The sequence below is a fragment of the Cebus imitator genome, unplaced genomic scaffold (genome assembly GCF_001604975.1).
Source record: "Cebus imitator isolate Cc_AM_T3 unplaced genomic scaffold, Cebus_imitator-1.0 Scaffold109, whole genome shotgun sequence".
NCBI lineage: Eukaryota > Metazoa > Chordata > Mammalia > Primates > Cebidae > Cebus > Cebus imitator.
The window spans coordinates 5,318,981-5,343,787 of NW_016107424.1; the positions used below are offsets into that span (position 1 = coordinate 5,318,981).

At 39.3% G+C, this 24,807-nt stretch overlaps 1 protein-coding gene and 1 non-coding gene across 5 annotated transcripts in view; both read left to right on the plus strand.

Moving 5' to 3' along the window:
• The window catches only part of NDUFAF6 (NADH:ubiquinone oxidoreductase complex assembly factor 6), a 32,864-nt gene extending 10,520 nt beyond the window's left edge, over nucleotides 1-22,344 (plus strand). For all 4 annotated transcript variants that reach the window (XM_017538141.2, XM_037741877.1, XM_037741878.1 and 1 more), the window contains 6 exons: nucleotides 3,998-4,054; nucleotides 8,527-8,629; nucleotides 9,671-9,804; nucleotides 11,400-11,501; nucleotides 15,647-15,703; nucleotides 21,452-22,344. In XM_017538141.2, coding sequence (XP_017393630.1) covers nucleotides 3,998-4,054; nucleotides 8,527-8,629; nucleotides 9,671-9,804; nucleotides 11,400-11,501; nucleotides 15,647-15,703; nucleotides 21,452-21,580 — 582 coding nt within the window. In that variant the 3' untranslated portion in view covers nucleotides 21,581-22,344. The remainder of the gene's footprint in view (nucleotides 1-3,997; nucleotides 4,055-8,526; nucleotides 8,630-9,670; nucleotides 9,805-11,399; nucleotides 11,502-15,646; nucleotides 15,704-21,451) is intronic.
• LOC119472629 lies at nucleotides 19,155-19,261 on the plus strand. The gene has a single exon (XR_005201784.1). It is a non-coding gene; the product is annotated as a U6 spliceosomal RNA (small nuclear RNA).
• Nucleotides 22,345-24,807: the final 2,463 nt, after the last annotated feature.

Below are 24,807 nucleotides of genomic sequence, written 5' to 3' on the forward strand. Positions count from 1 at the left end.
CAAGAACAGGAATCCTTAATGACCCATCGGCTGATTCCTGGGATTTGGGAGAGAGGCCTATAGCAAGAGTGCTGCCATGTTGTAGTAGTAGGGGCAGGAGTAGGAGTAGTGCCGAAAACACTTTGGAATTAACACCATGCAACCCTTTTAGCATCTGTTAGATTCCTGCCAGGCAAAGGGGGCTTAATTATCCATGCATACACCTTTGTCATGTAATGCGTATTGATGAACATGCTGGCCTTTGCATTTTACTATCAGTGACATCTGAGAGTCTTAGTTGAAGTATAGCATATCCCTAGATCTTATGTTTCACTACTATATTTATTTATTGTGAAAATATACTTAATGTTGACACGGCAGACAAAAAAACATTTTAAAAACTTACTTGGAAATAATTCCAAACTTTCAGAAAGGTTACAGAATTCAAAGCAGGACAAACACCTCTATACCGTTTACCCAGATTCACCAGGCTGGAGTGTGATGGTGAATGGTGCAAACATGGCTCACTGCAGCCTGAACCTCCTGAGCTCAGGCGATCTGCTTGCCTTAGCCTCCTGGGTAGCTGGGACCACAGGCGTGTGCCACCAAATTTGGCTAATTAAAAAAATTTTTTTGAAGAAATGAGGTCTCACTGTGTTGCCTCACCCGGCCTCCTGGGCTCAGGCCATCCTCCCACCCTGGACTCCCAAAGTGTTGAGATTACAGGTGTGAGCCACTGTGCCTGGTTCACCTATTGTTAATATTTTATGCCATTTGTTTAATCATTTGTCCTCACTCACATGTGCACTTTCTTTCTCTTCTCCGCTCTTCCTTCCCCTATTCCCGCATATATGTATTCACATTCATAATTTTTTTGTGTGACTCATTTGATTGTAAGTTATATACATCATAATCCTAACCTAAAAAATTTAGTGAATATTTTCTTTTTTGACACAGGGTCTCACTCTGTCATCCAGGCTGAAGTACAGTGGTACAGTCTCGGCTCACTGCAGCTTTGATCTCCCAGGCCCAAGTAGCTGGGACTACAGGCACGTGCTACCACATGCGGCTGATTTTTTTTTAAATTTTTAGTACAGATGCGGTCTCATTGTGTTGCCCAGGCTGATTTTGAACTCCTGAGCTCAAGTGATCCACTCACTTTGAGATTATAGGCGTGAGCCACCATGCCTGGCCTTAGTAAATATTTTCTTTCTTTTTTTTTTTTTGAGACAGGTGTCACTCTGTTGCCCAGGCTGAAGTGCAGTGTCGTGATCTCGGCTCACTGCCATTTCCACCTCCTCCTGCGCTCAAGCCATCCTCCTACTTCAGCTTCCCGAGTAGCTTGGGACTACAGGCACCTGCCACCACACCTAGCTAATTTTTTTTTGTAGAAATGGCATTTCACCATGTTGCCCAGGCTGGTTTCAAACTCCTGAGCTCAAGCTGTCCTCCTGTCTTGTACCCCCAAAGTGCTGGGATTACAGGTATTAGCCACTGTGCCTGTCCTAATATTTTCTAAGAATAGTGATATTATCTTACATATAATCAGAATAGTTATTTTTTTAATTTCTATTTTTTTTTTCCAGAGACAGGAGCTCACTGTGTTGCCCAGGCTGGAGTGCAATGGGGTGATTATTGCTCACTGCAACCTTGAATTCCTGGGGTTTATCCTCTTGCTTCAGCCTCCTGAGTAGCTGGAACTACAAGCATACACCAGCACGCTCAGCTAATTTCTAAAGTTTTTGTAGAGATGAGGTTGCTGTGTTGCCCAGGCTGGTCTTGAACTCCTGAGCTCAAGTGATCCTCCTGCCTTGGCCTCCTAAAGTGCTGGGATTACAGGCGTAAGTCACTGTGCCTGGCCAGAACAGTTATTGGCTTTAGTAAATTTAACTTTGGTAGAACAATTCCATCTAATTTTCCATTCGTATTCCACATTTGTCAGATAACTTAATAATGTCCACAATATCATTTCTCCCTTCCAGTACAGGATCCAATCTTGGGTCAAGTACTTAATTGTCATGTTTCTGTAGTTTGTTTTAATATGGAACATTTCCATAGCATTTTTTTTTCCCCATTTATTTATTTTATTGCATTTTAGGTTTTGGGGTACATGTGAAGAACATGCAAAATTGTTGCATAGGAACACACGTGGCAGTGTGATTTGCTGCCTTCCTCCCCATCACCTACATCTGGCATTTCTCCCCTCCATAGCATTTTTTTTAGCCTTTTATGACACTGACATTTTTGAAGAGTATCCCCCCCAATCCTGTCTTTTTAAAATACGACACTAATTTTGGACTTGTCTGATGTTTTGTCACGATTAGATTGAGGTCACGGATTCTTAGCTGGAATCTATACTTCATAGGTGGTATATCCTTCTCAGTGTATCACATGTAGAGACACACTTCGTCCACCTGTCCTTTATAGCATGGTTACTTTCGATTTACTTAGTCACAATTTTGCCTGGTTTTCCCACTGTATAATTCTGCTTGAAATAATCAACAGTTTTTGAGGAGAGACTTTAAGACTGCAAATATCCTGCTCCTCATCAAAATTTCTCCCTAAACTTAGTAGCCATTAATGTTTCAGTCTTTACTCTTACGGTTGTAGAATGGTAACTTCTCAACTTCAGCACTTGGTCCACATATACCAGTTGGCACTTAGTGTTTTGCTATAAGAATGAGCTCTTATTTTCATATATTTATTTGTTTATTAATTATTGGTATAGACTCATGGTTTCTTGCTTTTTATAGTTTATAATTCACTCATGTACTGATTTTGGTGTTCAGGTTGTCCCAGCCTTGGACGGTGGGAACCCCTTCACACTGGCTGCTATGTCCCTGTGACATGCTTCCATCATTTTTTTGGAGCACTTTCTTATTTTCTGGCACAATAAGATATTCTAGGATACTCTTGAATCTCTCTCCTACCCCACCTTTGGAATCGCCCATTTCTCCACAGCCTTGATTCCTTTAAGGAGAATGGTAGTAGAGACAAGTGTCTGGATACTAGATGTGCTCTTTCCTACTGGAATGTCTTTACTTGCTAAAGTAACAGTTTACCATGCAGACTATTTTTTTTTTTTTTTTTTTTTTTTAGAGGGAGTTTGCTTTTTTTTTTTTTTTTTTTTTTTTTTGAGACGGAGTTTCGCTCTTGTTACCCAGGCTGGAGTGCAATGGCGCGATCTCGGCTCACCATAATCTCCGCCTCCTGGGTTCAGGCAATTCTCCTGCCTCAGCCTCCTGAGTAGCTGGGATTACAGGCACGCGCCACCATGCCCAGCTAATGTTTATATTTTTAGTAGAGACTGGGTTTCACCATGTTGACCAGGATGGTCTCGATCTCTTGACCTCGTGATCCACCTGCCTCGGCCTCCCAAAGTGCTGGGATTACAGGCTTGAGCCACCGCGCCCGGCCATGCAGACTATTTTTGTTGGAGTTTTTGTCACTCTATTTTTCAAGAAGTGGTTATTTTTGCTAAGTAGAATCTTTATCCTGTGGAAAAAAATTCGCATGTAATGAGTAAGCATACAAGTCAGGGTGGCTAGGCACAGTGGCTCATACCTGTAATCCCAGCACTTTGGGAGGCTGAGGTGGGAGGATCATTTCAACCCAGAAATTTAAGACCAGCAACATAGTGAGACCCTGTCTCTACAAAAAAAAAAAAAAAAAAAAAAAAAAAGGCAGGGTATATCACGTAATAGAGAAGTTCAGTACTTAATGCTTAATTCTGGTTTTGTTTTTGTTTGAAAGTGGAATTGTTAAATTACTAGCAGTATAGGAAAAGAAGACAAGTTAGTAGAAAAGTATTAGAAATATAATCTTATAAATGTTTTAAAATATTTTCTAAGGACATTTTCTTTTCCCCTGATATTTCTTTACCATAGCTGTCTATCTGGTGATGAGTTATTACAAATGTTCCCTTACTTAGTTTTGTATTTGGTTTGTTTTTTTGTTCAGATCTACAGAAGTCATTTCTAGTACTTTCTAAAAATTTATAACACTGTTTGTTTTTTAGGCTGTTAAAAGACATAATCTGACTAAAAGATGGCTTATGAACATCATTGATGAAAGAGTAAGTTGAAATTGTTCAAGTCTTAAGTTTTTGCTTCCTGTTTAATCCTGAAGCTAATTGTTCAGGAAGGAAATATTTTGATTGTATATTAATATTTTGGATAAAGGAAACTTTTAGAGAACTATGCCATTTTATCCATACTTTACCCTTGTATGCTACCCACATCAGCCCCCAATACCCTCACATTGAGACAGACAGGCACCCAGGCAGAGGCATATGTATGCACAACCACAATCCACTCTTTTGGTTTTATGCTTACATGTATCTGTCACCAGCTTTAGTAGTTATCAGCACATTGCCAATCTTGTGTTATCTGTATTCTGCCAACTCCTGTCACTAATCTGCATTGGATTATTTTAAAGAAAATCCCAGATATCTTATCATTTGATCTGCAAATGCATATGTATCTTAAAAAGATAATGACAAAAACATAACCATAATATGATTATCATATCTTAAAAATTACTAATTATTCCCAACATAATCAAATACCTTTATGTATACCCCAGTACTTGGATCTGTGTCTACATAGTAGAGGGCATAAAGAAAGTCTGACAGTTCCAGTGAATGGAATCCTGTACTAAATTCTTAGAACTGGGTTCTAGGTCCAGCCAAGTCCGTGAATTGCTGTGTGACCTGGCCTAACTTGTGTGATATTTCTGATGTACTGTTAGGTCAGTTTTCCCCTTGGCCTGATATTAATCACATACTGTTGTCATGGAAATGTAAGTTTACTTAGCTTATTTAGATACAGTTTGCTAACTATAGGCTATAGCAATAATAAGAAACCAAAAAGAGATATTAGCTAAGATGGCCTATTTTCAGGTGTCTTTGTTTCTGTTTTTACAAAGTAAAGAAAATGAGAGAACTCAACACAGACATACCATTTTAGTTTAATGAAAAATAACATTTGACTTTTGAAGGGGGGATATTTAAAGTACTGTGAATAAACATTGGTCTATAGATTCAATGCAATCCTTATCAAAATTTCAGCTTTCTTTTTTGCAGAGGTTGACAGACTGGTCCAAAAATTTATGTGGAAATGCGAGGGGCCCAGGAGAGCCAGAATAATCTTAACAAAGAAGAACAAAGTTAGAGGGCTCACATTTCCTGATTTCAAAACTTGACTACAAAGCTACAGTCATCAAATTGTGTATTCCTGATATAGGGTAGACAGATAGGTCAATGGAATAGAAATGAGAGTCCTGGAAACCATCATTCTGAACAAAATGACACAAGAACAGAAAATCAAGCACCTCATGTTCTCACTCATAGACGGGTGTTGAACAATGAGAACACATGGACACAGGGAGGGGAGCATCACACACTGGGGTCTGTCAGGGGGAAATAGGGGAGGGACAGCAGTGGGTGGGGAGTTGGGGAAAGATAGCATGGGGAGAAATGCCAGATATAGGTGATGGGGAGGAAGGCACACAAATCACACTGCCATGTGTGTACCTATGCAACAATCTTGCATGTTCTTCACATGTACCCCAAAACCTAAAATGCAATTAAAGAAAAAAGAAAAGAAATGAGAGTCCAGATATAAACCCATATATTTATATTCAATTGAGCAACAAGGGTATTAAGACAGTTCTGTGGGGAAAGAACAGTCTTTTTAACAAATGGTACTGGGGCAATTGGATACCCCTTGCAAAAGAGTAAGTTTGAACCCCTGCCTCATACCATATACAAAAATGAACTCAAACTAGATTAAAGACCTAGATGTAAGAGTGAAACTCTTAGGAAAAAGCATAGGTGTAAATCTTAGTGACTTTTAGGTTAAGCAGTGGTTTCTTAGGTGTGATACCAAAGGCAGAAGCAAGAAAAGAAAAAATAGATAAATTGGACTGAAAGAAAAAAATTATTTGCCAGTTATATATCTGATAAGGGACTATTATCTAAAATATACAAGAAACTCTTACAACTCAACAATAAAAAAGAACCCCAATTTAAAAATGGGGAAAGGATTTGAGTAGACATTTCTCCAAATAAGGTGTGTACAAATGACCAACAAGCATCTGAAAAGATGTTCAATATCTTTTCATTAAGAGAAATGCAAATCAAAACAAAGAAACATCACAGCTGTTACGATGACTGTGATTTGAAAAAAAAGATGCACAATAACAAGTATTGGTGAGAATGGGAGATGTTAAAACCCTTCAGACATTGCTGGTGGGAATGAGAAATGGTGCAACTGCTTTGAAAAAACAGTTTGGCAATTTTTTCTTCAAAGAGTTAAACACAGAGTTATCATAGACCCAAAAATTCTACCCCTAGGTTTGTACCCAAGAGAAATGAAAACACACGTTCACACAGAACTTGAGTGTGAATGTTTGTAGCATCATTATTCATGATAGCACAAAAGTAGAAAGAACTCATAGTCTGTTAATTAGTTGTTAAACAAAATGTTGTATATCCATACAATGGAATATTATTCATAATTTATTCAACTAAAAAATGAAGTACTAATAGATGAATGAACCTTGAAAACATGCTAATGCTAATTGAAAGAAGCCAGACACAAAAAGCTACATATTGTATGATTCCATTTTTATGAAATGCCCAGAATAGACAAATCCATGAAGACAAAAAGTAGATTAGTGGTTTGCCAGGGCTGAGGGGAGGGGGAAATGGGAAGTATCTGATTAATGGATACAAGTTTTCTTTTGGGGGAGTCCTTAAAATATTCTGGAATTAGATAGTAGTGATAGTTGCACAACTGTGTGTACATACTAAAAACCAATGAATTGTATTGTTTAAAGGGATAAATTTTATGGTGTGTAAATTATCTCAATTTTTTTAGAAACACATAAAGGATACATTTTTATTTTTTTTTCTGGAATCATAGCTGGTGTCAGTGGTGTCAGTTTCTTTTCTCTCTCTCTCTCTCTCTCTCTCTCTCTCTCTTTTTTTTATTTTTTGAGAGACAGAGTCTTGCTCTGTTGCCCAGGCTGGAGTGCAATGGCGTGATCTCGTCTCACTGCAACCTCCCCCTCCCAGGTTCAAGTGGTTTTCCTGCCTTAACCTCTTGAGTAGCTGGGATTACTAAAGTTAGCCATGGTGCCACCACACCCAGCTAATTTTTTTTTTGTAATTTTAGTAGAGATAGGGTTTCACCATGTTGGTCAGGCTGGTCTCAAACTCTTGACCTCATGATCTGCCAGCCTCAGCCTCCCAAAGTGCTGAGATTACAGACATGAGCCACTGCACTTGGCCTCTTTTTTTTTTTTTTTAATCTTGCATGTGGCATTTGATGCTGGTGTATTTCTTTTGATTTTTAAAGTGGGTGAAATAGGGGATAATATTTTGCTCTAATAATAGTCTTCGTAAATGTATTGTTATGAAAGTGGCTAAGTGTTCTTGCTGTTAGATTCTCATTTTTCTGTTTATCGAATATAGTGTTTTTAGGGAATCAACCCTGTTATTTTTTTGAGCATGGTTTTATTTGGGGGGATGGGGTGGGCACTGGTTTCTGTTTTCTTTTTCCAGGTACCTTTTCCTTATTAAGCATGTAGATTCAGGAGTCGAATGTGTGGGTATTTATTAATTAACTGTGTGTGTTCGGACATGTTATTTAGTGTGTCTATGCCTCAGTTTCTTCATTTGTAAAATGGGAAAAGTATTAATTCCTTATCTCTTGGTGGGGGGGTTGTTTGGGTTAAGAAGATAATGTCTAAAATGCTTAAGTAAGAGCTCAGTAAAGTTGATTTTGATAACATGGGCTTTAGATAAATTTTTTTTTTTTTTTGAAAAGGAGTTTCACTCTTGTTACCCAGGCTGGAGTGCAATGGCGCAATCTTGGCTCACAGCAACCTCTGACTCCTGGGTTCAAGTGATTCTCCTGCCTCAGCCTCCTGAGTAGCTGGGATTACAGGCATGTGCCACCATACCCAGCTAATTTTGTATTATTATTATTATTTTTTTTTGAGATGGAGTTTCACTCTTGTTCCCCAGACTGGAGTTCAATGGCACGATCTCGGCTCACCGCAACCTCTGTCTCCTGGGTTCAGGCAATTCTCCTGCCTCAGCCTCCTGAGTAGCTGGGATTACAGGCACGTGCCACCATGCCCAGCTAATGTTTTGTATTTTTAGTAGAGACGGGGTTTCACCATGTTGACCAGGATGGTCTTTATCTCTTGACCTCGTGATCCACCCGCCTCGGCCTCGCAAAGTGCTGGGATTACAGGGGTGAGCCACCACGCCCGGCTAGATAAAATTTTTTAAAAATGCCATGTCCATGGTGATTTGTACATTGAGATTATTCCTGGTGTCTTATTTTGAGATGGTGATTTGAAAGTATTGAATGTGTAGAACTTTAATTTTCGTGTTTTATTTTATTGTGTACTAAATAACATACACTAAATTTTTTTTTGTTATTATTCAGTTCTTTGGTGCAAAAAACAGCACCTTTTTTTTTTAATAAAATACTGACGATTCAATAGACTTCATTTGCGTTTTATTTGATGTAGGAAAAAAATCTAGATGACAAAGCATATCGTAACATCAAGGAACTGGAAAATTATGCTGAAAACACACAGTGCTCTCTTCTTTACTTAACACTAGAAATATTGGGTAAGTTGTTTTTTCTGTTTCATACTTCTTTTTTCCAATAAAACACCTTTGAGATTTCACTTTTTCATAATTTGGTAAGCTAACCAGTTTAGCATTACTGTAAAGGTCTTCCTTTGTACTGTCTCAAGGAACAGGTTTTGTTTTTGTTTTTTTTTTTGTTGTTGTTGCAAGACGAGGGAATTTATATCTCTTTCTTTATAATGCAGAGTAATCCAAGACTCAGGCTCTCAGACAGCTACTTTAGCTACCTCATGGGAATGCTGAAATTAATAATCGGGTAATTGCAGGTGGCTTTACTTTTTTACTATAGCATCTCCTGCTATTTGGAAGGCCTATAGCCTGACTCTTCCTTCCCTGTTAATAACACTTCCCCATGGAAAAAGAAAAGTAGAAGTAAAACTGCATTTTTAAAAAAATTTGAGATTTTTCTTTCTCTGCTCCTTTAAAAACAAAATTTGGATGACAGGATTTCTCCTCTGACTTTGTTGCCAATTAGTGAGGTCTTATTGAGATGAGGAAATTATTTGGGCCAACGACAATATCATCTCATTTGAAGGTAATATATGTCTTTATACCTCCCTCAAAGAATAATACAAGTCCCTATTGCATTTCCAAGGCCTGTTCTGGCCTGCAGCTCTGGTGACATGTTTGCCATCACAGTGAAAGGACGGAGCAAAGAGCAGAATGTTTGTTAAGGATATTCTTAAAATGAGGTCATATGGAAATTGCACAGAGGAGAAGAAACGGAAGACTTGTAAAGTTTTTCCATGAGAGCTGATTAAAATTCTAAATGTGTTCTTGCTGTGCTGTAGTCTGAGGAAAACTCTTATTTAAAAGTTGAGATTGAGATTTAGATATCTGCTAGTGGTAAATGGTCAACTTGTTTTTGTGCCCAGTTTTTCCACTCATAAATCCTGTTTTTCAGATATAAAACATAGAATAAACATCTAGTTTTACATGTTTAGGTGATTTCTCTATGCCATTTTATTGATTTATTATGCACTTAAACAGAGCAGCCCTGTATAATTTCTGAAATCATAGGTATAAAGGATCTTCATGCAGATCATGCTGCAAGTCATATTGGAAAAGCACAAGGCATTGTCACTTGCTTGAGAGCAACGCCATATCATGTGAGCAGAAGAAAGGTGTTCCTTCCCATGGATATTTGTATGCTGGTAAGGCTACAATTTGCATCTTCGAATAATTTTACCTCAGGAATATGGGGAAGGAAGTCATCTCTTGCTTTGTTGCTTAGTCTATTCAAGTAATTGCTTTGAAAGGAATGCTTATTGTTTACTTGAAAATGGTCTTCCTCTTTTTATCCCAGAGTTATCAAGTCAGAATTGTGTCCATCAGGCATTTGAGATCTCTGGAGGAGCTATGAGTAGGAAGGTCCAGAGAGCCTCATTTGGTGTAGATTCATGTTGATGCCATGCTCCCTTCCAAGCAATTGCAGTAATTATTCCTAGTGTTCACCTTAGCCTGTTCTTTATTTTATTCTATTGGAAGTAATCCATTTTAAGTATCTGTTTATGAGAACTTTGTTTTCTTTTTTTTTTTTTTTTGAGATGGAGTCTTACTCTGTTGCCCGGGCTGGAGTGCAGTGTCTCGATCTCTGCTCACTGCAACTCCCACCTCCCAGGTTCAGGTGATTCTACTGCCTCAGCCTCCTGAGTAGCTGGGACTACAGGCTCATGCCACCATGCCTGATTAATTTTTTTATTTTTAGTAGAGACAGGGTTTCACTCTTTAGCCAGGATGGTCTCAATCTCCTGATCTTGTGATCCACCCACCTCGGCCTCCCAAAGTGCTAGGAGTACAGGCATGAGCCACAGCACCCGGCAAGAACTTTGTTTTTGATATAAGATTCATTATTATCTGTTCTTTCAAACTTTTTGTATGTTTGTTTTCTTGCTTGGATATTTTCATTCTACCTATAACTTGTTAATTAACATCTTGTTGTAGCCAGGATTGGTGACTCATGCCTGTAATCCCAGCACTTTGGGAGGGTCACTTGAGCCCAGGAGGTTGAGACCAGCCTGGGCAATATGGCGAAACCCCATCTCTACAAAAAATACAAAAATTAGCTGGATGTGTTGGTGTATACCTATAGTCCCAGCTACTTGGGAGGCTAAGGTGGGAGGATCCCTTGAGCCTGGGAAGTTGGACTATAATGAGCCATGATTGTACCACTGTACTCCAGCCTGGGTGACAGAGTGAGACCCTGTCTCAAAAAACAAAAAATGTTATTGCATGTTCCAGGTGACTCTCTCTCTTTTTTTTTTTTTTTTGAGACGGAGTTTCACTCATGTTACCCAGGCTGGAGTGCAATGGCGCGATCTCGGCTCACCGCAACCCCCGCCTCCTGGGTTCAGGCAATTCTCCTGCCTCAGCCTCCTGAGTAGCTGGGATTACAGGCACGCACCACCATGCCCAGCTAATTTTTTGTATTTTTAGTAGAGACGGGGTTTCACCGTGTTGACCAGGATGGTCTCGATCTCTTGACCTCGTGATCCACCCGCCTCGGCCTCCCAAAGTGCTGGGATTACAGGCTTGAGCCACCGCGCCCGGCCTTGCATGTTCCAGGTGTCTCTCTCATTCTCATTTTCTCTCTACACACATGTACACATGCATACACACACATATACACATTTTAAAAGACAAAATAGGCATTAAACTGTACATACTCTTCTGTCAGTTATTTTCTTATGCTAAGTTAGTTTTAATTGTGCTTTTAGATTCCTAATATAATGTATATTTCCCTACACAGCATGGTGTTTCACAGGAGGACTTTCTACGGAGGAACCAAGATAAAAATGTGAGAGATGTAATATATGACATTGCCAGTCAGGCACACTTGCACCTTAAACATGTAAGTAGGCCTTTTTTTTTTTTTTTTTTTGCCAAATCATTTAGGGAATAATCATTTCTAGATGTGGCTATTCTTAGAACATGGTTATGATATTCCCAACTTGGCAGTCTTTTATTCCATTTTTCATTGATTTCCCAGTAGATTTATCTTGAGTCTGTTGTAAACTTTTCTCACCTAAAAAAATTCCTCCCCACACCTTATAGCACATGAATGCATCCTTTACTGAGTTAATCAAGCCTGTGCTTTCTCATGTGGCTCCTTTGTGATCCATCCGCTTCTCTCTCGGAAGATAGGGTGTCTTTCCGCCTTCCAAGGCCGATGCCTCTCCTCCTCTTCCCAGGGGCTGCATCCTCAGCAACCCCCAGCTGGTGTTTTCAGTTTGCTTCCCTGACATGTGGCCTCTTTTATCTTCTGGTTTGTTGGTGCTGCCTTCTGAATTTACAGGCAGCCTGTGAATCTTTCTGTTGATACCTTTCTCTCCTTCCTTCCCTATGGGAAGGAAGTGTTCTGTGTTCACTGTTACCTCAGGCCCTTACCACCTTGGCAGTGCTCATGATGCTATGGTTTGGCTTGTATCCTGCCCACTCTAATAAACAATCACTAGTAAATACTCTCCTTATTACCAGATTTAATGGTCATTTACAACTCGTTTTCGTGAACTCTTCTTTTTTTTCTTTTTTGAGATGGAGTCTCACTCTGTCGCCTAGGCTGGAGTGCAGTGGTGTGATCTCAGCTCACTGCAACCTCTGTCTCCTGGGTTCAAGTGATTCTCCTGCCTCAGCCTCCTGAGTAGCTGGGACTACAGGTACATGCCACCATGCCAGCTAATTTTTTTGCATTTTTAGTAGAGACGGGGTTTCACCATGTTAGCCAGGTTGGTCTTCTTTTTTGACAGCATAGACGCCTTTCTCTCCATGTTACTTTCTGACTTTTCTTCCATTGATTCTCTTACGTGACTCCTGAACTAACTCCTGATTTCTCCTGCCTGTCACTTTAGTTGTTCTCTAAGAGTTAGTTCTCCTCTCTTAAACTTTTCCAAGACTTTTGTTTGGAATTTGACATTGTTGACTCTACTCATCTTCTTGAAATTGTCTGTCGTTCATCTCCATGGTGTTATTCCTTTCTGGTTCTCCTTGAAGTGTTTCCTAATTTCAGTGGCTCTTGAAGACTTGGTGGAAACTTTCTATTCCTTAGGTCTCATATGCTCATTTTTCCTAGTACTTCTTGTTACCCTTTTTTAAAAAAAAATCTTCAGTAGATTCTAAAGAGTTGGACACTTACCTGCCTACCACAAGGGTTTTGCACTTGCTCTTTTTCCTGCTTTTTCCCCTCTACCCCACCTCCACTTCAGTTAGTACTCAAATATCACTGTATCAGAAAAGCTTCCCTGGCCACTTTACCTAAAGGAATATCTTCCTTTTCTATCACCCTCAGTCTCCTTAAGTGGCTTAGCACTTTTCGCCACCTGACATTAAGTTTGCTTGTTGGCTGGGGGCAGTGGCTCACATCTGTAATCCCAGCACTTTGGGAGGCCGAGGCAGGTAGATCATGAGGACAGGAGATCGAGACCATCCTGGCTAACACAGTGAAACCCCTTCTCTACTAACTATACAAAAAATTAACCCAGCCCACGTGGTGACATGTACCTGTAGTCCCAGCTACTTGGGAGGCTGAGGCAGGAGAATCGCTTGAACCTGGGAGGCAGAGGTTTCCGTGAGCTGAGATCGTGTCACTGCACTCCAGCCTGGGTGACAGAGTGAGACTCCATCTCAATAAAAAAAAAGTTTGCTTATTGCCTCCCCACTTCATTGGAATGTGACTTTGTTTGATTCTGTACTATATTCTTCAGCATCTAAAGTACCTGATTACATTATAAGCACTCAGTAAATATTGAATACATAAGTAACCAGAATGTAAGCTCTTTGAGGGCAAAGACTATCTTCAGCTTTTAAAAATTTCCTGAATATCTAAGAGTTCTCTTCCCTGACAGAGGTATAGATAAAATACATGGAACTTTAGATGAGAAATTACTTAGGATTAACTAGCAGAGTTTTGGGTAAGATCTGAGCACATTACAGAATCATGAGAGGCAGGAAAGCCTTGGACTTGTGTGGAACCTGAGCAATCCCAGTCAAAGGACATGTAAGGCACCTGAGAAATACAGATTTCCAGGCCTCACTCCTTGGAGATTGGGGCAGTAAACCTGGGATGGGGCCAGTAATTCAAATTTCCAAATAATTTTAAACAGCCAGGTTTGAATACCACTGGTGTATAGGTAATATGGTCCTGGAAGATAGGTTTGGAATGTGGATTAAAGAAAGATTATGGAGTTGTAGAGGCTTTTGAGAGGCATTAGAGTATTGTGGATGAGAGTGCAAACTCTGGAACCAGAAGCCTGATTTTAAATCCTAATTCTGCCATTTACTAATCATGTAATCTTACCCTCTCTGTGCTTCAGTTTCTTCATCTGTATTAGAGGATCATTTTAGCACCTAGCTTAAGTGATCTAACTTATTTGGATAAATAAGTTAACATATATGAAGAATTTATAATGTAGTGCAGCATATTGTAAGTGAAATATGTTAGTTTTCATCATCATCATCATGATCAAATAAAAGTGATATTGGTGTTACAGAGTAGGAAACCCTGCCAGCAGTGTTTGAGACAAGAGAGTTTAGAGGTTGGGTGATCAGTTAGGAGACTTAGGAGAAGGAGAAAGAGTGTCTGATTTTGAGACAATAGATGTTTATGTATGTGTATGTACATTTATATGTATGTATACACACATGCACACAAATAACTGAAGTAGCATTAACTAGGCTTGATAACTAATTGGATGTGGCAAGATCAGGTGGAGGGAAAGTTGAAGGCTGCATGAAGAATTCAAGTATGGCACTTTGATGGTGCCATTCAAAAGCTACAGTAATACCAGAAACAAACTAATGATATGTTTGGTGCAGTTTGTTAGACTTTGGACCAGCTGCTGAACGTAATTGAATTTGAGGGGATTAGAGGACATTTAGGGAGATGGTTTATTGAAGAATGCAGGACTGTGACTTTTAAAGGAAGTCAGGACTAAAGATGATGTATTTGGGAGTCATCCACATAAAAGAATTATAATTAAAGCTCTAACTTTGGATGGGGTTGCTGAAGGAGAATGTACAGAGGGCCAGGGGCAGAACCCTGAGGCCCACCTCCATTTACAAGGTAAAAGGAGAAAGGGCCATTTATTCGGAAGAAGGAGAAGGAAAGAATCTTCATAGAAATAAAACTGAGAGCCAGTTTCTTGAAAATCAAGGGAGGAGAAGATTTAAGAAAGAGGAATATCAGAGTTTTACATGCTACAGAAAAGTGAAGAGAAAAGATAGCTGTGGTGATTAGTAAATCATGGATGATTGTAGAGTAATTTTAGTAGATGGTTGGAGTCAAACTGGAATGTAAAGAGTTAAGAAGTGAGGAAGTAGAGGGCTCTTCCTGGTGTTACGGACTGTATAAATGAAGACATGGAGACAAGAGTGGGCTTGGCGAACACAGGATGATGGATAACAGCCTGAGAGACCAGGTGTTCGTAGCCCAGAGTGGTAGGGAGTTAGGTTTGATGGACAAGATTAGAGTCAAGATATGGAGGCCTTTGAATTCCAGGATGAATCGTTGAAACTTGACCAATCAGGGAATTAAAGAAGGTAAAAATGAAATGATGATGTAAAGACATTAATTTGTCTGGCTGCGTAAGATGAATTAATGGTCAGGGAACACAGGCAGGAAGATGACCTAGGAGGATCTTCGTCATTTAAACAGGAGATCATGTCAGTCTAAACCAATGGTGCACAAGACTTGGTAATGCAAATAATTCTTTGTTTTCCCCTTACCACAGGGCTGGGGAGTCAAAGTTATTATGAGATATTGTAAGGTAGCTGGCAGACACTAAAGCCAATTTATAAGAAAGGATGGAATTTTTAATAGAGTAGTTACTTTTTCCTGAGTCCTTTAGGCTTAGAAAACTAATCTGAATCTGCAGGAGATGAGCTGTTTTCTTGCATTTGAGAGAAGCCCTATCAGTATTGTTAAACTGCTGGTGTTGCTTTCAGAGGGAGAGTGTTTATTTGCTTAATTTTAAACCAGCTTCCTTTCCTCTTTCTTTTTAGGCTAGGTCCTTTCACAAAAGTGTTCCTGTGAAAGCATTTCCTGCTTTTCTTCAAACGGTAAGTAGATTAACAGAGAAGGCTGTATAATTAGTGAAACAGATGTGTATGATCTGTTTTTATATTTTATAAAGTTCCCAATGTATTTCTTTAGTTTGGAGCCTTTGTTTTTGTTTCCCTCCCTCATGGTAGCCTTCATTAGTTACTGATGCTTTTGCTGAGGGTCATTTCTGTATTTCTCAGAGGCAGGTGAGCTAAGGTTTTAGCACTGACTTTGCAGCCAGATTGCATTGGCTTGAATCTGTTTTGCCCCTTACTACCAATGGGACCTTAAGGTCTTTTTTTTTTTCAGTATAAAAGTTTACTTACCTGTGTTTTCTTTGGGGTGTTTAATGCATATTTTCTGATGAGATTCATGGAGAGGTTGGGTATCCCTTATCCAAAATGCATGGGACCAGAGTGTTTCATATTTCAGATATTTTTTGGATTTTGGAATATTTGTATCTACATAATAAAGTATTTTGGGAACAGGACCCAAATTTAAACACATACTTCTTTTCTGTTTCATATATACGTTATACACATAGCCTGAAAATAATTTTATGCAATATATATATATATATATATATATTTTTTTTTTTTTTTGTTATTGTATTTGGGCTCTGGGGTACATGTACACGTCTTGCATCCTGCAGGATTGTTACATGTGCACATCCTGCATCTTGCAGGATTGTTGCATAGGTATATACATGCCATGGTGGTTTGCTGTCTCCATTCCCTGCCACAACCCGTCGCCTACATCAGGCATTTTTCCCAGTGTTATCCCTCCTCATTCTCCCCCCACCCCCCACCTTAAGTTCTTAATCACCGCATTCCTCAGCTTACTCATAGGTGAAATGGGAATAATAGGAGAAACTACCTTGTAGGGTTGTTAGGCTGCTTGTAGCTATGTAAGTATTACTATTCTGTTCACTTTTTTCTCCATTGTGACCTGACCATATTGTAGCACTGGTTCCAGAACAGTGGTTCATAGCCCACTCCTAAGCTGGTTGCAGGGGGCTAACCTGGAAAACGTTTTTAAAATATAAATTTCTAGAGTCTTCTTACTAAGTAAGACTTTTGGGATTGAGGAGGAGGAGACCAGCTCCTAGGAGAATCTGCGATTTTAAAAAGTTCCCCAGGTGATTCTGATGTATAGACAGGTTTGGGAACTGTTGTTCTAAAACATGTAGAGAAATCATAATTGCTACCAAATACTTAGCACCTTTTATGAGACAGGCCTTGGGTTAGGTCATTCCATCATTATTCCTAGTCTTCCTATCAAAAATATGGTTACTTCATTTTATAGATAGAAACCAAGGTTCAAAGATTTGAAATCTTTGAAAAGCGTAAACTTACACATTTTTTGTAATACCAAATGTATCTTCTACCTTTTTCTATTGAGAGATTCATTTCGATCTCTTCACATCCTCTATCTTAGTTTCAGGTCTGTCTTTGAAATAATTTTGTTTCTTTATTGGGTTTGCTAATTATAAAAGTAGTCCATTAATATTTTAAATGTTCATAGTGTAAGAGAATACAAAAGAAGAAATTAGAGCTCTCACAATTCCATCCTATCTAGAGATAATGTCTGTTCATCTTTCTGAACCTTTCATCTTCCTATAACCATGCATGTATTTTGTGTATGTCAGCACATTATTCTGTATCATCCTGTTTAGTGGTTATTTGATGGATATGCCATCAGCTGTTTAACGTATTAAGTAAGCTTCATGAAGGTTAAGGACTTTGTTTATTAACTTCTGTGAAAAAGGTTATTCTCAATCCTGGCTGCCTATTACAATCACTTGGAGAGCGTTAAAAAAATCTAAACAATGCTCGGCCACCCCTCCCCAGACCAATTAAATTGGTGGACCCAGGCGTTGATACTTTTTAAAATCTTTCCCTTTACTGTACTTTTTTTTTGAGGCGGGGGACAGAGTCTCACTCCATTACCCAGGCTAGAGTGCAGTGGTATGATCTTGGCTCACTGCAGCCTCTGCCTCCCCGGTTCAAGTGATTCTCCTGCCTCAGCCTCCCAAGTAGCTGGGATTACAGATTTGCACCACCACACCCAGCTAATTTTTTTGTATTTTTAGCAGAGACACAGTTTCGCCATGTTGGCCAGGCTGGTCTTGAACTCCTGGCCTCAAGTGATCACCCACCTTGGCCTCCCAAAGTGCTAGGATTACAGGTGTGAGCCACGGTGGCTGGCCCCTTTTTTTTTTTTAGACAAAATTTCACTCTGTTGCCCAGGTTGGAGTGCAGTGGCGGTGTCATGGCTCACTGCAGTCTCAGCCTTCTGAGCTCAAGTGATCTCCCACCTCATCCTCCCAAATAGTTGGGAGTTAAGGTGTGTACCACCACACCTAGCTAATTAGGAATTCTTTTTGGAAGAGGTGGAATCTCACTATGTTATCCAGGCTGATCTTGAACTCCTGGACTCAAGCAATCTTCCAACCTTGACTTCTTAGAGTGTTGGGATTACAGGCATAAGACACCGTGCCCAGCCTCCTTTAGTTTTAACTGTGAAGTGCGGCTAGGCCTAAAAACCACTATCATAGACCAGTGGTTCCCAAAATGTGGTCCCTGGATCAGCAATATCCTCCTCACTGGGGAACTTGTTAGAAATGCGGATCTTGGGCTCCACCACAGACCTGCTTAATCAGAAACTCTGGGGCTGGAGCCTAGCTCTCAACATTTTATTTTTTGAGACTGAGTCTTGCTCTGTTGCTCAGGCTGGAGTGCAGTGGCATGACCTCGGCTCACTGCAGCCTCTGCCTCCTGGGTTCAAGTGATTCTCCTGCCTCAGCCTCCTAAGTAGCTGGGATTACAGGCATGTGCCACCATGCCCCACTAATTTTTGTATTTTTAGTAGAGGAGGGGTTTTGCCATGTTGGCCAGGCTGGTCTCGAACGCCTGACCTCAGGTGATCTGCCTGCCTTGGCCTTCCACAGTGCTGAGATTACAGGTGTGAGTCACCACGCCCAGCCCCAGCTCTCAGTTTCTATCCTGTGCCAAGAGAGACTAGAGGGGCAGCATAGCAATTGCTGAGGAACTGCTTTTGTCATATACCCTTGTTCCAGCTTGGACAGGGCTTTTACTTGTTTCATATATGGGGCATCTGTTAATTATTTTGTTCAAAGAAAGGATTTGCAGTTTAAAAACTCTTTGAACGTGACTAGTGTAGGTGTAGTATATTCTTCATAGATGAGGTTTCCAGAATTCATATTTAGAAATTTGTAATGTCTTTGAGAGTTTCACCATCAATTTGTTACTCAGTTTATTTACCATTAGCCAGACTTTCCTTTGAACAAAAGACTGATGTATAAATATCCACTTGAGCTCTGTCTAATTTTGAGGTCACATCTCCTCTGTATTTTAATGGAATTTTCTCCTAATTCTAAAAGAAATACATGTTTATAGTAAAGATTTGGACAATATAAGCAGTATTAGAAGAAAATAGCAATCACCCATGCTTGCTTCGGCAGCATATATACTAAAATTGGAATGATACAGAGAAGATTAGCATGGCGCCTGCGCAAGGATGACATGCAAATTCATGAAGCATTCCATTAAAAAAAAAAATCACCTATAATTCTAACACTCCAAGATAACTGCTAGTCATTCTGGGGTTTTTGGAAATGAATTTTTGTGTATAGTTGAAATTACACTTCATATGTTAGTGCATTGCTTATTGAGCATATTTTGGAATCATTTAAAAAAATTATAAATACATGTAATGGCTATATAATCTATTGTGTCTATACCTTAATTTTGTTAACTATTATAACTAGATATCATAAAGATATTAAAATTAACATAATTCTTACAGGTGGCAAGTCGATCACAGTATAGTAAGGGATAAAAAAAGTAAGTTACAGAACATCAAATAGCATGAGCTCCTTTATGCAAAAAAAGGGAGCATCTGAAAGGAAGTGGACTAAAATATTTTCAAAACAGGAACATGTGAAAGAAAGTACACAGAAATATTTTTAAATTTTTTCTTTTAATCTCTTTTAAAATTGTTAATACTCGCTATATGTTCAATGAATATATCTGTCTAGGTGTATATATTGCAATGTAGAGCATAATAAACACCCATGAACTCACCACTGAATCCATGAACTAGCATGTCACCATTAAATTGGACTCATGTTTTTCCCATCTCATCCCCCGCCACTGCCTTCCTCTTTCAGGTAGCTTTCCTTAATTTTATGTGTTTCATTTCCTTGCTTTTATTCCAAGAAGGCTTTCATCATTTTATATATTCCTGAACAACATAATGCTAAGTTTTGTTTTTGAGCTTTATAAAAATGGATCATTTTCTATTTATGTCTTCTAGGACATGCGCACACTCTTCATGTTTCTGAGATTTGGGCATATTACTGCATCTAGCTATAGTACATTCACTTCACTGCAGTATAATATTAATATTTCATTGTACAATCTATTCCTCTTTTTTTCAAAGAATTTCTGGACTGTTTCTTTTTTTTTTTGAGATGGGGTCTCTGTCACCAGGCTAGAGTGCAGGCTCACTGCAAGGCTTGACCTCCCAGCCGCAAGCCATCCTCCCACCTCAGCCTCCTAAGTAGCTGGGACCACAGGCGTGCACCACCACACTCAGCTAATTGTTTTTGTGTTTTTTGTAGAGATGGGGTTTTGCCATGTTGCCCAGCTTGGTATTAACTCTTAAGCTCAAGCAATCCACCTGCCTTGGTCTTCCAAAGTGTTGGGATTATAAGTGCGAGCCACCACGCCTGGTCTCTGGATTGTTTCTAAGTTTCTTGCTAATCTAAAACAAGGCAGCTGGGCACATTGATGCATGTATCTCCTGTCGTCTATGTGTGTACATTTAGGGTTTTAAAAAGTAGATAATGAATTTGTTTATATTTCACTCATATTTATAAAAGTATGGAAAAAGTCTGGAAGAAAATAGTTTTGTTTTCTTTGTTCTCATCTGCATATTTTAAAGAATCTATAGGCATAATCCCTGCATTGATTACCCAGGTTCTGTGCTGCAGAACTCTAGGGGGCGCTGTTCATGTGGACTGAGGAGGTCTGGTGTGGAGCACAAAACTATGTGACCTGCCTGTTTAACAAAAATCTGACTAAACTAAAATGAAAATTTATAAATTAATCAAGACAACTGAAAACCAAAAGTAAAGATAGTGCACTTCGTTGGTGTTTTTTATCCTGCTGCAATCCTTGTAAAAACTTTGTCAAGTTTCTTGTGGTGAGGGAAGGATGGGGTGATAGTTATAGAGACCTGTGATAATTTTGCCTGGTTGAAAATCATGTGCTCTGGCAACAACCGGGAGACCTGTTCAACCTCTTTACAAAATAATTTTTTAAAAAGGCAACTTGAGCTCCCCCTCATGGTACACTACATTTAGGGGTTCGGGGTGGGGATGTTTCATTTTCCCTGATTGAAACAGCCTTTTTGCATTCCACTGAATCTAGACTAAGGCCAGGCAAACATGGTTTTGCTAATCCTTTATATCTTGATCAAAGCCTTATATATTATGAGCAGAAGAGGCTTAGTTTTTCTGGTACTAGCTCCTTGACAACCTTTTACTTGTCTAATAGAAACTTCTTAGACATCTTTTTATTTTCTTTTTCTCTTTAAAAATTCTCACTTAAACTCTTATTATATAGAAGACCATCTTGGAAAATAAAATAGCCTAAATACTTGTAATATTTAGTTTTTTTTTTTTTTTTTAAAGATTTGATCATTTTATGATCTGATGATCACTACCCTCTTTTTTCCAGGTTTCTCTAGAGGACTTTCTAAAGAAAATTCAGCGAGTAGATTTTGATATATTCCACCCATCTTTACAGCAGAAGAATTCATTACTTCCATTATATTTGTATATTCAGTCATGGAGAAAAATATATTAATTCATGGCACTGAAGTTAATTCTAGTCTATCGGTTTTATAAAGTTAGGATTCTTATTTGGGAACAACGGTAAGTGACTGTTAAAGAGAAAATGAATTTATTGGATGTGATGTTCAGTGGCTCACAAAATTGATAAGAAGCTGCTCTGGGACTAGGGTGCCAAGACACTGCTGAGATTCTGGCAGAGGCACCGCCACTGTCACCACCAGCCCAGACGGTGTCTGCTGTGCTGTCCCTGGAAGCTGGAGCTCCAACAGGGAATATCAGTTTAGCTGTGCCTAGGCTGTAAGCCACACTTGAGCCAGCGGGCAGGGAGAGGGAATGTCATCCTACCTTCACAACTGGGGAAGGAAAGGGGAAAGGGCTCAGGTTATCATAGGAGCTTACATGCTGAGCAGCTACAACCCAGGTGTTCAGAACAGCTGGAAGATGCATTTAGGGGTCACAAAGAGTGAAATTAATATTTGAGGAGTATCAGTCATGTGTTGCAGGCTTTCTATCCCTAACATTTAATCTTTACAATCTTGTGTAAACATTTATCCATGATGATGAATTCTTTAAGGCCGGAGTGGCTGTCGAGAGCTAGAGCCTTAATTTGACGTTAGCTCTGGCTAATCTGGAAGCTTTTGCTTTTTTGTTAATCCCACTGCTTCACTTTGTCATTCAGCATTATCATGATCATGAACAAAACTGTATTGACAAAGTTTGTATAAGTGATATTAACAGTACTGTATTGTGCATCCATTAAGGAGGTGCTACACTTTATACTGTACATTCTGTGCTATACATTGCATCCCAGTGATGAGTGCTGTATACTGTCATCAGTGTTCTTGTTTGCTTTTCCTAAAAACCTACAAAATAAGGCACATTTTTATTCATTAAACCTTTAAATTGTTTGAGACCAGCCTGGGCAACATCCAAAACCCCATCTCTATCAAAAATACATAAACTAGCGAGGTGTGGTAACATGCCCAGCTACTAGGAAGGCTGAGGTGGGAGGATCACTTGAGCCCAGGAGGGTGAAGCTGCAGTGAGGAGTGAGTGTACCCCATCCTGGGTGACAGAGCGAGACCCTGTCTCAAAACAGATGAATAATAATTAATAATAAAAAACTTTTAGATTATAAAATACATACCAATTGCAAAAACTAAAATTTTTTACATTGCTGGCCATTGGTCGATCTGACTCTGAATGAATCTCACTCTCAGGACCAGGATTATGCCACAGTTTCCTTTTTCCTGTATTTTCAGTAGTCTTGTCTCCTGCCCCATTCTACTCTATCTCATTTAAGTATTTGGTGTCAGCTCTGAATTGGTGCCTACTTAAATTGTAAGTGGCTTAAAATGTTACATTTTTGCAAATTCAAACTGAGAGCTTTTGAAGCACAAGAACACATTGTCTCAATCATCTTGACATCACCCCCACCACACACCTAGAATGCCTTCTGATTGAGAGCAAGCGGAGATAAATATGTAATTGAATGTATGTGCAATGTGGTTGTATATGTTAGTAGACTCTTAGTTGGTACTGATGCTGAATGTATGTTCCCTTGTTTAATTCTGTGGCTCTAGAGAACCATTCAGCTTATCCTCAAATGAAAATACAAGGAAGTGGGGCTGGGCATGGTGGCTCATGCCCGTAATCTCAGCACTTTGGGAGACCAAGGCAGGTGGATCACCTGAGGTCAGGAGTTCAAGACCAGCCTGGCCAACATGCTGAAACTCTGTTTCTACTTAAATACAAAAATCAGCCAGGTGTGGTGTGGCACGTGCCTATAATCCCAGCTACTCAGGAGGCTGAAGCAGGAGAATCGCTTGAACCCGGGAGGCAGAGGTTGCAGTGAGCCGAAATCACACCACTGTCCTCTGGCCTGGGCAACAGAGTGAGACTCCATCCCCCCCCCCCAAAAAAAAGGAAAATACAAGGAAATGGGACATGTTTCCTCTTGGGATTCTGAGTGATCCAGGGTTAAAAAGTTCATCAGAGAGTCTTTGTTAGTGAGCATTGTCTGCAGGTCTTCCCAGGTTAAATTTGGCAGCAATCAGCTGCTAAGTGTCTTGGTTCCTTTCTAAGGATCTTAAAAAGGAGGATTAGTGGATTCTTTACTGGCTCAGAAGCCAACTTATTATTAAGCAAATAATTTCAAAATACTTTCTAAACCATTTTAAATTTGATCCTTAGAGATCTGGATGAACTAGAGTTATCAATCTAGAGATTCAAGTGGAGTCTTTGTCAGTGAAATTTACTGTACTTTTAATTTCCTGGCTTAAAAGATACTCCCTTAGATGATGCTGGCATTCTTTTTGATTTTTCAAATCCTCTGGGGTTTGATTAGAATATTTTAAAGGAGTCAGATACATTTTCAACCCATTTTAGATGTACTTTGATATTGAATAGGTGGATAGCTTATAACAGTAAGTATAAATTACAGATTAATCTCAATGTAGGTAAAGTTGCATATCATTATGAAATAAGTTTTGGGTAGTTCTCAATTGGCAGTAGTCTTTCTCTGCTCTTGGTTAAGTCTCTCCTTTTGATGAAATTGAATTCTTGAGAAATGTAACTATAGCTAATACCTATTGAACACAAACTCGAACAGGTGGTGTACTTTGCACTTATATGCTTTAACCCTCATAATGACGTAGGTCTTTATTTTCCAAATGGTAAAACAGTCTCAGAGATGTGAAGTTGAAGGCCATGGAGGCATTAGTACTACAGCTGGACGCCAAACCCCCGTTAATTCAATGCCAAAGCCCATTAATATTATTTTTACCATTCTTGAGATACACAATAAACTGTCAAGTTTAAAGGCTCAAATGTACAACATTTTTTAGAAATAAGTATTATTGCTTAAATTTCAGATATAAATTAGTTTAAAAAGGTAATTACTATATAAATTCCATCTACAAATTAGGTAAGAGAGAAATAGGCAATTGAAATAGGTATTAGATGCTGGTCACTGGGTATATATGACATGGGAGTGTGGGGGGATACTTAGCCGCCTTGGCAGTCAAAGAACATTTCCCAGAGCTTGGGGATGGGGTGTTGATGTTTTTGTGGGGAGGTCCTGGCCTAAGAAGCAGTATGTACAAAGGCCAGGAAACAGAATGGATGGCCTATGTCAAGACTCGACTTTTTTGGCATTAACTTACTTAAGTAAAAAGAACAGAATGTCCCGAGTTCTTAGGAAAGTTTGTGAATAAGAAGTGGCCACATCCCCTGATCTAC